Raw genomic sequence first — 13,289 nt, forward strand, 5'->3', positions numbered from 1 at the left:
CTGGTACACATAGACATCTTTGCCCAACACAGAATACATGAGGTGTTGGTATCAGATGATGGCCACCAGTGTAGGAATTTCAGCAGTTTGTACATGGCTATGATTTTTGTTATGCCATAATAGCTAGCTACAGATGTCTGCAATCAAATGGGCAAATAGAAAAAGACTAGACTGTTAGGCACCTATTAGTAAAGGTTGACAAGAGTGGAGGTAACTCATATTTTGTTGGGGTAGAGCAATTTGCTAATGGATGGTAGCCTGGTCAACTTCCAGTGAGCTATAATTTAAGACTAAGCAGTCCTACCAGTCCAGATTCTAGAACAAGACTACTTAGCATTACTTCTCCCCCAGAAAGTGGGGAGAGAGCGTATTCAGAATCCTAATGGTCAATGGCATTGTCACACCATAGTCCTATCTGGACATTGGAGAAATGGTTAGGAGCATGAAAAGACAACTGTTCAAATTAAATGAAGTTAAAGGCGCCATTGTGCTCAGCACTGTACAGGGGTGGGGGGAAATACAGCAAGCGGTACTGTATGTGAAATCAGTGCCAAATTTGAGCTGCTTTTAACAGTGGAGTAGTTGTACCAAATCTCAGGAAGGGTGTGAGGAACATTTATATCACGTGTGGAGATAGTTATTCCTGAACTATATGTGCAGTCTTCTTTGTATCCTCAGATCACAACCATGTACCAGGAAGAATGAGATCTACAAAATTATTTTTATGACAAATGTGTATACGTTTCTGAGCCAGCTAGGCAAACCATGATGAAGAGGAAAAGGCTTAAAACTTAAATCTGAGTTTATTCAAACTGGGACACAAGCTGCTGAATTCTTTCCCACAAAGCTATGCATTAGCTAGAGTCTTGGATAAAATATATTTCTTATAATTATGATGCAATTAAAAGTGTCTCCTAAGTACTCCTCTCTTGCCAGCATTTTGTTGAAGATCAGCTTGATGTGTCCTCTGAGGATAACTGTTTAAAGTATTTTTCCCTAGTAGGATTTTGAACTTTATAATAATTTTGTTGTTTAGTTATGTTCTCCCTAAATCCAAATTAATTCAGATATATTCCCCAGGAGAAAATTTGCTTGAATTAGTTTTCTTTTTAATTGGAAATAAAAATATTTATGGTCAACTCTTGAATCTCCCATTTTCCCTGTGGCTGTATGGTGAATATTATTCATTCTTTAATAATTGAAATACACCACTATTCCCTTGTAATCTATTTTTCTCAGAATGTTTTATAACTGTAGTGATTCTATTTGTTTGGCTTCTTTCATTGTTGAAAGTTAGAAAATAATATATACAAAGTTTAAAAAAAAAAATCTTTTGTCTCTCTGTTGAATAGCCACAGTTACATAATATTTGTTAGACCACTTTCAAAGGCTGTATGCTTTACCTTAATCTGTAGCTTGTGATACATTAGCTTGATGAGGTAATGCAGATAACACAGATCATGTAAGAAGAAAAGTATTATTCACTTTCAAAATTAGTATTTATATAGAGTACGGTGAATGTACGTCATTTGAATTCACCAAGTCCTGCATAACTCAGTAATGTGGGACAGATACAGGGATATACAAAGAAACATAAATAGTTCACATGCTTTGTCACTTACATTTCAGTGCATAAATCAAATCTTGTTTTTATATAATATGTACTTTCTTTGTCTTCAAAATCTTTTAAACCCCTTTTACTCTTTGCCAAAAAGACCTCTAGATTTAACATAACTTTCCTTTATCCTGTATTTTATATTTGGCTTATATTTTTCTACATTCGTAAAGTGAGCTGCAAAAGTAAGCATGAATACAGAATGCGCAACCAAAATGTGCCTAATGACCAAAATAATCAGTCTGTGAGGGGAGTTTAGTTTAAATTTATTATGTACTGATCTTAAGCAAAAAATAATATTCCTGAAGTCTGCTGGCCAGTTTTCTTTGCAGTGGACGCTCAGAATGCATCATTCTTTAAGATCACAGATAGTGAAAAAATCTACTTTTGCACAGAGTGGGTCCAGGTTAATAAATAAAAATGAAATTATAAAAAATAATCCTTAAAAATTGCACCAGATAAGGGGAGAAAACATACTATTGCAATAGATACCAGAGAAAAAATGGCCAACAAACTTGTGGCATAAAAATAAATCTTTATAAAAACGTAGCTCAGAAATATTTTTGTGGCAAAAGCAAATAACCCCCAGAGGCTGGCTAGAGAGGCCGTGGGGAAGATATATTTTTGTATGGATAACACTGCACTTCCAAATTTGCTTTTGCAAGTCACTGTAAAATTGCTGCTTTCCCCTAATTTTGTTAAACCCTTTCCCACTCTTTTCTCTGTTGATCTCTCTCTCTTTGTCAAACTAAACTTTAGTAGTGCCTTCTATCCAATGTGGTACTATTCCCTTTTGGTAACTCTCACACTAAATTGTGTGTGATGGGGTGGATGACAGCTGTTCACCCCAAGAAGACTCCTCAACTCAGATGAAACATCCTGTGGTTCAGAAATGGCTAGGGGGCTCCATTCAAGAACCAAGAGAGACATTTACACATTTTTAAAGTAAAAACTGTATGGCCAATACTGCCTGAGTACAAATGGCATTCTGGGCAGAAATAAATTATAATCACATGCACTTTGCATATTAAGGTGGATCAATGTCTTCCATTAACTTTAAAGATTACCTCTCATATAGTCCTGTGGGTGATCACCAAGATCCTACCTTGTAAACTCATACTTATGTGAGTTATTCTTACTCAGGAAAATAGCCCCATGAAAGTAAATGACAAGATTAGACATAAGGGTCTGACTTTCCTCAGCTTTATTCCTTGTGTAGTCATGTATACCAGGGCAGAATGAGTGCAAAGTGGGTAAAAAATGCTGCCAAATCAAAATGGTTGCTTTTTACACTCACTTTGCACCGACGTAAATAAATGATGCACAAGGTGCAAGGCAGTGGAGAATCAGGTGCTAATTTATAGGCTACTGCTTTGGGTTTATAAAGTGTTTTTATCCAAAGATCTCAAATAACTTTACAAGCAGTTCATAATCCTTACAACATCCCTCTGAGGCTACAAATAGTGAAACTGAGGCACTGAGAAATTAAGTGATTTGTCCAAGGTGTCAGATAAAATCTGTGTCGGCACTTACACTGAAATCAAGATCTGACTTCAGTCTAACACCAACACCTGCGTCCATGCTTATCTTACTCCTGTCTGATCTTGCTAACTTTTCTGGACCAAATTCAACAGGTACAACTACCTGAGAAAGTGTCTGGGCTGAATTTCGTCATATTGCACGGTGGTATGGGTTACACTTTGGATGTAATTTGATCAGAAGATAAGTGTCAGTGGTTATGGACCAGATTCTGTCTTTCTTACACTGAGTAGCAGCTTATTTTGCAAATAATGATATTGATTTTAATAGGTCTAACTCTTGGAGTAAAGTACTACTCATTCAGAGTGTGACTTTTGGCCAAAGTATTTTATTTATTTTGATTTTTATATTTGGCCACTTAAAGAAGAGTGTCTATCTTTTACTCTAGGCATTCATGGATTATTCTTAAATATATAAGCACCAAATAGACCATACCTATAGCCCCCCCACACACACTCCTTTAACCATTAATCAGTATTCATATCTACTAATGATAATCCGGCAGTGAAAAACATATTTTAAATTATTAAGAACTCCCACCACAGCCTTCCTGTTTCCTCACAGCTAGCGAAAGCATATGGGCCTCGCATGCTGCTCCAAAGATTGATAAACTAGAGCTGTTTTAAACTTGTGGAGAGTGAGTTCCAAAGCTGAGGAGTGTGTATGGATAATGCAACATCAGCCGCTGCCCTCTGATACTGGGGGCTCCATCTCATCTGTCCCCTTTGAATGCAGCTGTGGCAATAGCATGGCACAGGAGAGATGCAGTCTTTCAATAAGTAGCTCCCAGGCCATTTAGGGCTTTTAGAGGTCAAAAGCTTTCAATTTTATCCAGTAGTTTGTTTTTTGTAATTGTTCACAAAGTTCTTTGTAGCTTTAGCACAATCTGTAGTCCATACGAGTATAAAACAGTATTTTACATAGGAAATAGCTTCATATTATCTACATAGTTCTTCACATGAGAGAGAGAGAGAGCATCCTATATTTAGAGAATATGCTTTGTCTTTGATTTCATAAGGAGAGGTTACATAATAAAGTGCTATCCTTTAAAAAAAATTGCACATTCAAGGCACCTAACTTGGAATGCCAAATTATAGTTCATCTTAATTATTATGTACGTACTGTATGCATGATAGATTCAATTATCCTTAAATGCTTAAGAAAGCTGCATTTAACTATGATTTACTGTAGTAAATGAAAGATTGTAATGAAAATTATGTTTGTAATTTATCCTTAAATATGCAGATTAATACTGATGGGTGTAAGAATATTGAAATATCTGCATGTATAATTAATACCTGCCCAGGTGACATACTTTGAGCATTTATTATAGAGTAAGAGTGATTTATGTGCTGTGTAATATAACTTGAAAAACTTTTCCATTAACACTTTGTATCATCCATACACATAACAATACTGGATATATATTTTTCTCTAGAGGAATTCATTGCATATACTTTGCATTTTTCTTTACTATAGAAGCTTTTTTAAATGGAAAAAAGTCTATGGCTACTTCTCTGCAAAATATTTTTGTAATAATTGCTACATATGATCTTGATTATCATATGTTCAAATATAATGTATCATATTATACTTCTAAATGTATAATAACTGGTACATTCTAATTTAACTGGTAGCTTAGAGCTGGGAGTTTGAATTTCCCAATGCTAGGTCAAGATATTTAAAACACATTAGCAGAAAGAATCAACAATGCCTAATTCTTACATGGGACTGCCACATGGATCAGTCCATTGGTCCAATTAGTCCTGTATTCTGTCACTGACAGTCACCAGTACTAGCAGCTTTAGAGAAAACTATGAGAAACCTAACTATTCTGGAATTACCTATTTCATGGGCCATTTCCTCCTAACCCCTAAGAGTAAGAGTTTGACTTACAATCTGAAATATGACAGCGTATATTGCTTCCTACCTTTTTTTAGTATTTACTATTATAATTCTGTATGTTCTTGTTATCCATATTAACATCCAATCCATTCTTGAATCCTCCTAACCTCTTGGCCTCAATGATATCTTGTCACAATGAGCACTATAGGCAGGTTAGGCGTTGTATGAAGCAGTTTCCTCATCATCGTTTTGAATTTGCTACCATTCAATTTCAATGAGTGTCTGCTGGTCTTGTGTTGTGAGAGAGAGAGAACATGTCTTTGAGCTACCTTCTCCATACTACTTACTATTTTGAATACTTTTATCATGTTCCCTCTTATTCATCTCTTCTTTAAAGTAAATAATCCCAACTTCTTTAACATCTCTCTATATGAGTTTTTGTCTCTCTAATCATTCCCATCATCTGTCCCTGTCTTCCTGCTGTATCCTTTTTGAAAACCGGGTACAGTATTCCAGGTGAGTGCATATCATTGATTTATATAATAGAAAGATATTTTCTATATTATTTTCCATTCAATTCCCCTCTTCATCCTAACATTTTGTTTGATATCTTGACTGCTACTGCTCTTAGAATATAGTTTGTACACCATGATATCCAAGTCTTTTTCCTGAGTCATATAATTACTTTAGAACTCAGTAGAGTATATGAGTCGTTAAGTGTTCCCTCCAATATGCATTATTTTGTATTTGTCAGAAATGATTTTCATCTGCCACTGGTGCTCATTCATTTTTCATTCGGGTCCTCTGAAGTTGTTGACAGTCCTCCCTGGTCTAGACTTACCTGAATAATTTTGTATCATCTGCAAGTTTTGCCACCTCACTAATCACCTCTTTTCCAGACGGCAAATAAATATATTGAACATCAGTCTTTGTATGGAACTTTGTGGTATCCTGCTTTTGCCATGGTAAAAATCGACCATTTATTTCTACTCTTTGTTTTCTGTCTCTTAGTGCGTTCCTTCCTGAGCAATGAACATTCTTTGTCTCTAGTACTGTGCGTACTTAGTTCCTTCAATAGCCTTTTGAAAGTCCAAATAAATTGTCAACCAGTTCTCCTTTATCTACTGTGTTACTGATGCATTTTAAGAATTCTAATAAATTTGTGAGGCATAATTTTCCTTTGCAAAAGCCAAGGTGGTTAGATCCTTAATTTATCATGATTTACTAAGTACTTTATAATTCTATTTTTAATTATAATTTTGATCAAATTACCAAGGAAAGTAGTAAGACTTCATAGTCTGTAATTCCCCAGATCACCCCTTCAGTGTCTTTTAAATATAATTTATATATGTACAAATTTGCTACCTTCTAGTTCTTTAGCAGAGTGGCTGATTGTAATGAGAGACTGCACATATTTCCTAGCAGCTCACCGACTTTACTCTTAATTTTTTTTCAAAATTCTTGAGCGTGTACTGTTGGCCTAACAACTTGTTGCTTTTTAATTTATGAATTTGTTCTAGCACTTCTTGTTTTGACACCTCTCTCTCTGATAGTACCTCATCTTTATTATGTGTAAAGAATAGATTCAGGGTAGGTATCTTCCCAACATACTCCCTGGTCTAGAAACAGAAAATATACCATGCTCCCACTAAAAGGATATTTTTATCTTCAACCTTCAATCCATATAATGCATTTTAACATTAAATCAAAGAATACAGTCTAAAAAACCCACCTACCATCCCTACTGTTGTAGTGAATTACCTATAATATGTTTCAGAATTTCATGTGTTAATAGGTGTGTTGCTGCTGATTAACAGGTTTTAGATGCTGGAAGACTAAAAGAATATAATGAGCCATACATTTTGCTACAAGAAAAAGAGAGCCTGTTCTACAAGATGGTGCAACAAGTGGGCAAGGCTGAAGCTGCTGCTCTGATTGAAACAGCAAAACAGGTAGTTTTAAAAGAAGTTGTAATTAAGTTTGTGTCTCTAGTCTTATTTTTCACAAGTTAGCATATTCCGTATTAGAGCAGGCCCCATCCGCTCCTGTAGTTAAGGGTCTATCAGTTTTTCAATTCTAAACCCTTATATACTATGCTTTATTACTGGGATATAAAATAATATACATCCAGATCTCAAAATGATATATATTCTGAGTTGAAAGATTATGCTTGGGATTGTTTGCATCTGTATGTGTTTGTGCATATATTCATGTATAAATAATATAGTGTGTGTCAGAGTATGTTATAGACATACATGACTCAGAAAAAAAATGACCCTGAAAGAACATTAAGGTTGTGAGGTCAAGCACTCAGAAGTTAGAAAATGACAAAATTAAGGTTGCCCATGCAACCTAAATTTGGCCCCCTTGTGACACAGCTGTTAGTTATATGATCACTTATTATCTTTTCCTTGCTCAGTGCACAAGATGAATGGTGCTCATTGAATGAGTGGCTGTTCAATATTTTGCTTTCTCTTCATTGTTCATTGTATGGTTCCAGGCCTTATTTATTGCACACTATTCAAACCAGCTCTGAATAAAGAATTATTAATTTCCTCATGAGCTTTTCTTAACATTACAGCATCTGAGTGCTTCACAAACATTTACTGATTTATTTCCACAACATCCCTCTGAGATGAGGGGGTAGTATTATCCCTACTTTACAAAAGGTGGAACTGAGACACAGAGACATTAAGATCAAATGTGTATTAATTTTGGGTGCCCAATTTGATAAGCCTGCAGCCTGATTTTTTTTAAAGAATTTTGCATTTTATAGCACTTTTTGTTCTGAGTACAGCTCCCACTGATTTCTGTTGCAGCTGTGAATGCTTAGCATGTCTACAAATCAAACTCTAGTTCTCGCAAATTGGGCACCTAGGAAATGAGGAACACACAGTTAATGACCACCCCTGACAAGTTTGGTTTAAGTGACTTGCTCAGCATCACATAGGACAGGTGTGGGCAAACTTTTTTTGACCCGAGGGCCACATCTGGGTATGTAAATTGTGTGGCGGGCCATGAATACTCACGAAATTGGGGGTTGGGTTTTGGGAGGGGGGTGTGGGCTCTGGGCTGGAGCCAGAAATGAGAAGTTCAGAGTGTGGGAGGAGGCTCTGGGCTGAGGCAGGAGGTTGGAGTGTGGGGGGAAGAGGGTGCAGCTCCGGCTGGGGGTGCAGGCCCTGGTGGGGCTGGGGATGAGGGGTTGGGGGTGCAGGAGGTGCTCCAGTCTGGGACTGAGGGGTTTGGAGGGTGAGGGGAATCAGGGCTGGGACAAGAAGTTGGGACACAGGAAGGGGTCAGGAGTGCAGGCTCCGGGTGACACTTACCTCCAGCAGTTCCCGGAAGCAGTGGTGTGTCCCTCCTCCGGCTTCTACATGGATGTGTGACCAGGCAGTTCTGCGCGCTGCCCTGTCCGCTGGTGCCGCCCCTGCAGCTCCTATTGGCCATGGTTCCTGGCCAATAGGAGCTGCGGAGGCAGTGCTTGGGCGAGGGCAGTGTGCAGAGCCCCCTGGATCCCCCTACATGTAGGAGCCGGAGAGGGGACATGCTGCTGCTTCCAGGAGCCGCGCGGAGCCACAACACGCATGGAGCAGGGCAAGCCCATGACCCCGGTCCCCAGCCAGAGCCCCGGAACTGGGAAAACCCTGGACCCTGCTCCCCAGCAGGAACTCGAGGGCCAGATTAAAATGTCTGAAGGGCCGGATGTGGCCCCTGTGCCGTAGTTTGCTCATCCCTGATATAGGATCTCTGTGGCAGAGGCAGGGATAGAATCCCATTCTCCGGATTGGTGGTCAACTGTCTTAACCATGAGACTCTCCTTTTTTTCTGCCCGCCTCATTCACTATACACCTTCCAGCTTCTGCAACAAACAAGGCAGGAGTCCTACAGACAACAGCCTCCTTCAGTACACAACCCTGCTTTATTCTCAGAACAGGCCCATCTTGTGCACCGAAAGATGCAGGGGTCCTATGAACAAGCAGTATGTGATCATGTAATTAAAGAGCGTACTATAATGCATATGACCAAGGGGGAGAATTAAGATTGCACAGGCAACTTTATTGTGATATTGCCTAATTTCTTACTGTTTGACTTTGCATTCTTAACATTAAGGTAGTTTTTTGTGTGTAACTTCCTGGATTTTTAAAAAAGCAATCAGAAAAATCAAATTCCATCACATGGAATTGTATGGTCTCCTACACAGTGGTTCAACTATTCCAGAATCATAGAAGATTAGGGTTGGAAGAGACCTCAGGAAGTCATCTAGTCCAACCCCCTGCTCAATCTGAATCTTTAGATCCACCACTCAGAGCTCTGCTACTTGAGCTAAAGGAGTAGCTGATCTCAGTAGTAGGTTATCATCTTCTGTGTGGGCCAGCACAAATTTTGTCATCTGGTTATACAGCTATTTGCTGAGTAGAGAGGAATATTGACTCTGGAATCCTGGTTTCTATTCCAGATTCTGAGGGGACTTTAGTGGCTTTAGTGACAGACGCTTCTGCCCCGACCCCTCCAGCCTGTCTTTGTCCCAGTCCCCCACCCCTTCAGCTCCACATCCCAGTATTCTCTCTTGACCTTTCTCACCATCTCTTTGCTATGACTTGCAGGCAGACCATCTGCCCTGGCTTCTGACCTGTGCTAGATGACTTCAGTAGAGCTGAACCTCTTTCCTTCTCTCCTCTCTTCTCTTTGCCACTACCCCCCAAATGTGTGTCAGTGAAGAAAGGAGTTTGCAGTTTGCTCCAGTCTCTCAACGCAACCGTTGCTGCATTCTTATCAAGGCAACCCAGCTTGCCAAACTATGCTGCTGGCTTTCCCCATTACCTGACAGCAAACTGAACTCCAGCTCTGGCTCCCTTGGATATTGCTGCCTGGCTTCATAGAACAGTATGAGGAGCATGCATTAGAATCCAATTTGTGGGGAAGGCTGGAGAACACTGGGCAGGCAGCATGGCTGAGATTCAGGAAACAAAATGGCCGGTGCCTGGCTGCAGCAAAGTGGAGAATTGCATAGTAAAAATAGGCAATTCTTTGACATCTTTGAAGAATGGAGCGATGGCATTAAAGAGTCCACAGATTTCAATGAACAGGGCACATCATGCCCCTCAAGGTTATTGTTTCTGGCTTTCTGTAGATGCAGGAAGAGACCACTGCATAAGTTCACACTTTCAGTGTTTTCTTCACAGCAGTGATGTCTAGGGAGATTCGATTGGAATACAATTTAGCAGCCGCGGTGTATTCTGCAGCAAATTCTACAGCTACAGAGTACACAAGGCCTTATTTATAATTATGTGTACTAATTAACAGGTTTATTGAATGGCAAAAGCAAAGCAGGTCTTATATTATAACTCTCCTATGTAGCACCAATTTCAGAACTCTGGAAACAATTCTTTGTTCATGATCCCGGCCAGAATGTATTCCAGAGCATGCTGTGTTTCCCAGGATGTTGCATGGTGAATCATATTTTGATACATTATTAGAGAAAAGGGTTCATCATATTCTGTTTGATAATTATATAGAAAACAAAAAAAAGTAAATTTGATATATCTGGAATTTATAGAAATTATGTTTAAAGGAACCAATTAAATGTATATAAACAGAATTAAAAGTTCTAAATCAGTGTTTGTCTACAAAGCTAAAACCAACTTCATGGGAAATTAGGGCTCAATCCTGCAGAGAATGGACAGGCTAGAGCCAAGACTCTGAAACTGTCATCTGCAGAGAGTTTGACCACATGGTGATGTCTCCTTTTGTTTCCAGTTGCAAAACTGCATTCAAGGACAGCTCAAAATATGTAACAGAATTGCCTAATAGTACTTGTCTATGTAATCACCTGCTGTTGATACAGGAGTGTTATGTGATTGTATACAGGAGGGGAAGAGATCCATGAAACAATCTCTCTTAGAATGTGGTTCATGCTGTGAAACAGTTTGATAACTACTGGGCTAGAGTGTAGATACAAGCTAAGTATCTGCTAAGGGAGCAGAGCATGGTACCTGTTAGCTCCTCATCTAAAATATGGGAGTAAAGAGAATCTCAGCAACTGCTCAGAACTACAGATGTGGCACAATTGTGAAAGGAGCAGGAAGCTTAACTACAGATTCCTTTATTAGTGGCCCCTGTGCTTCTTGCACACTGCTATGGCTATACTTGCACTTCAAAGCGCTACCGCGGCAGCGCTTTGAAGCGCTAAGTGTAGTCAAAGCGCCAGCGCTGGGAGAGAGCTCTCCCAGCGCTGTCCGTACTCCACCTCCCTGTGGGGAATAACGTACAGCGCTGGGAGCCGCTGTGGGGCTTTGACCACATTGGCGCTTTGCAGCGCTGCAGTTTGCAGCGCTGGAGAGGGTGTGTTTTCACACCCTGCTGCAGCGCTGCAAATTTGCAAGTGTAGCCATGGCCGTTAGAAGAGCTGATCCTAATGGCTCCTCTTTCTGTTGTGATATGCTTGTTGTTGTGTTCTCATAAGTTCCTACTGTGGTTCCTAAGACATTCTGATATCCAAAACCAGCTGCACCTTAAATAATGGTAAGAATTAGATTGTAATCTTTTTCAAACCATATACTTATTTGACAATGGTTTGCCTTACCAAAATGGTTCAGCATGTGGCTTTGTTGGCTGATAGGCATTTCTGAGTTTTGCATTGACCTTGCTTGAATCCTGCAGCACAGCATACACTGGCAACAAGTTGCTGCAGGTTACAGTAAGTTTTATGGAGCAGTAGGGCAGCTGTGCATCTAATTTAAATGCATGGAATGCACACTTTAGCATCAGGGCCAAGATTTTCATAAGTCACCAGTGATGGAGTGTCTTTAATTTTGACTGTCCACCTTGAGACAACTTAAAGGGACCTAATTTTCTGAAAGTTGCCCCCCTTACGTGTTTCAGGTTAGATATCCAAGGATGCAGGCACTCAAGTTTAGTAGTTCCTTTTGAAAATCTTGGGTCAGCTTCTAACACCTCCCTCCCCCAATTCTGCCCATTTCAGCCGCTTAGCATTCCTTATTATTTTTCTGCAAATGTAAAAGGCAGCAACCCTGGCTTAGTATGATGCAGCTCAAAGTCCACCCTGCTGAGCACGCTAGAATTGCTTATGAGTCTGAATGCTGTGCGACACTGCTCAACCACCTCCAAGCCTCTCTGCAGGATTGAGCCCTAAGTGAACATTGTTGTTATCTATGTTCAATTTAAAAGGAGCTGTTAGGAGATCATCATAAGAAAAAGAAAAATAATTGTCAGAAGGAATAACATGTTCATTGAGTTTAGTTTACTCCACTGCTCCACACTCAGCAATGATTTGTTCAGATAAACAACATTTACCATTTGGACTCCAGTCCTGACGTAAAGGGACGCTTTGCTCCTGACTTCAGTGGCACCAGGAATGGGCAATTACGGTATTAACAGCCTTTGGATATATTGATAAAAGCAAGATTTTTGCTTACAGATCTATATTTAAATATCAGCTATTGTACATGCAGTGCATTACTTTTTAGAAGTTTTAATGCCATTACGGTCCTGTTAATGTTAGTGGAAGACCTGCCTTATGTGAGGCACTGTGTACCTTCCACACTTGAACTGTGGGCATTCTGCATCTTTCAATATCAGGCCCAAGGGAAGGATTCCCATATGCTTACAGTGAGATGGTTGAAAAGCTACTGCCATTTCATTGTATCCCCGGTAATGTGCTGAGGTTTTCTATTACCTTTCCTTAAGAAAATTCACTGTCAAAAGCTACAGTAAAAATATGTTAAAATTATGTCTTAAATCAGTAAAAAGATGGAAATGCACTACTACGGCTCTAACCTCCAATTTGGAGATGCAGCCAGGCACTAGATAATTTTCCTCTAGTGCGCCCCATTATGGCTGGTTACTGGAGAACGCTTGACTTCCAGTCCTTTTGTTGATTCAAATCATAACCTTAATATTCTTTGAAAATTGTACAAATACACTGCATTAGTGTGTGTGTACACAAAGCGAGACATTCAGACAAATAGGAGGGTTTGTATAATACAGCTATTTCTTTTTTATATCATATGTCCTATACATTTATTCATATATGAAAATAACATAATTATCAGGCAAAGCTAACTTTGTTGACAGTGCCCCCAAAATATAAATAGGAGAAATGTTTCACAAGCCATATTCAGGACAGTTTGAATATGAGACCTAACTTGTGACACATGTCAGCCTCAGAAAGATAGCGTATTTTCTGTTTTTTAAAGGCTCAAACAAAACTTTTCACATTCTTCTTTGAAAAAATTACATTTGAAGTCCTTTTTCACCCAAACACATTTTC

The 13,289-nt window shown here is 39.2% G+C and overlaps 1 protein-coding gene across 4 annotated transcripts in view; it reads left to right on the forward strand.

The window, feature by feature from the left end:
• Positions 1 to 13,289, forward strand: part of ABCC4 (ATP binding cassette subfamily C member 4) — a 228,647-nt gene that overhangs the window by 213,202 nt on the left and 2,156 nt on the right. For all 4 annotated transcript variants that reach the window (XM_045009855.1, XM_045009864.1, XM_045009873.1 and 1 more), the window contains one exon: positions 6,817 to 6,951. In XM_045009855.1, coding sequence (XP_044865790.1) covers positions 6,817 to 6,951 — 135 coding nt within the window. The remainder of the gene's footprint in view (positions 1 to 6,816; positions 6,952 to 13,289) is intronic.

This window comes from Mauremys mutica, chromosome 1 (assembly GCF_020497125.1).
Source record: "Mauremys mutica isolate MM-2020 ecotype Southern chromosome 1, ASM2049712v1, whole genome shotgun sequence".
In the NCBI taxonomy this organism is placed as follows: Eukaryota; Metazoa; Chordata; order Testudines; family Geoemydidae; genus Mauremys; species Mauremys mutica.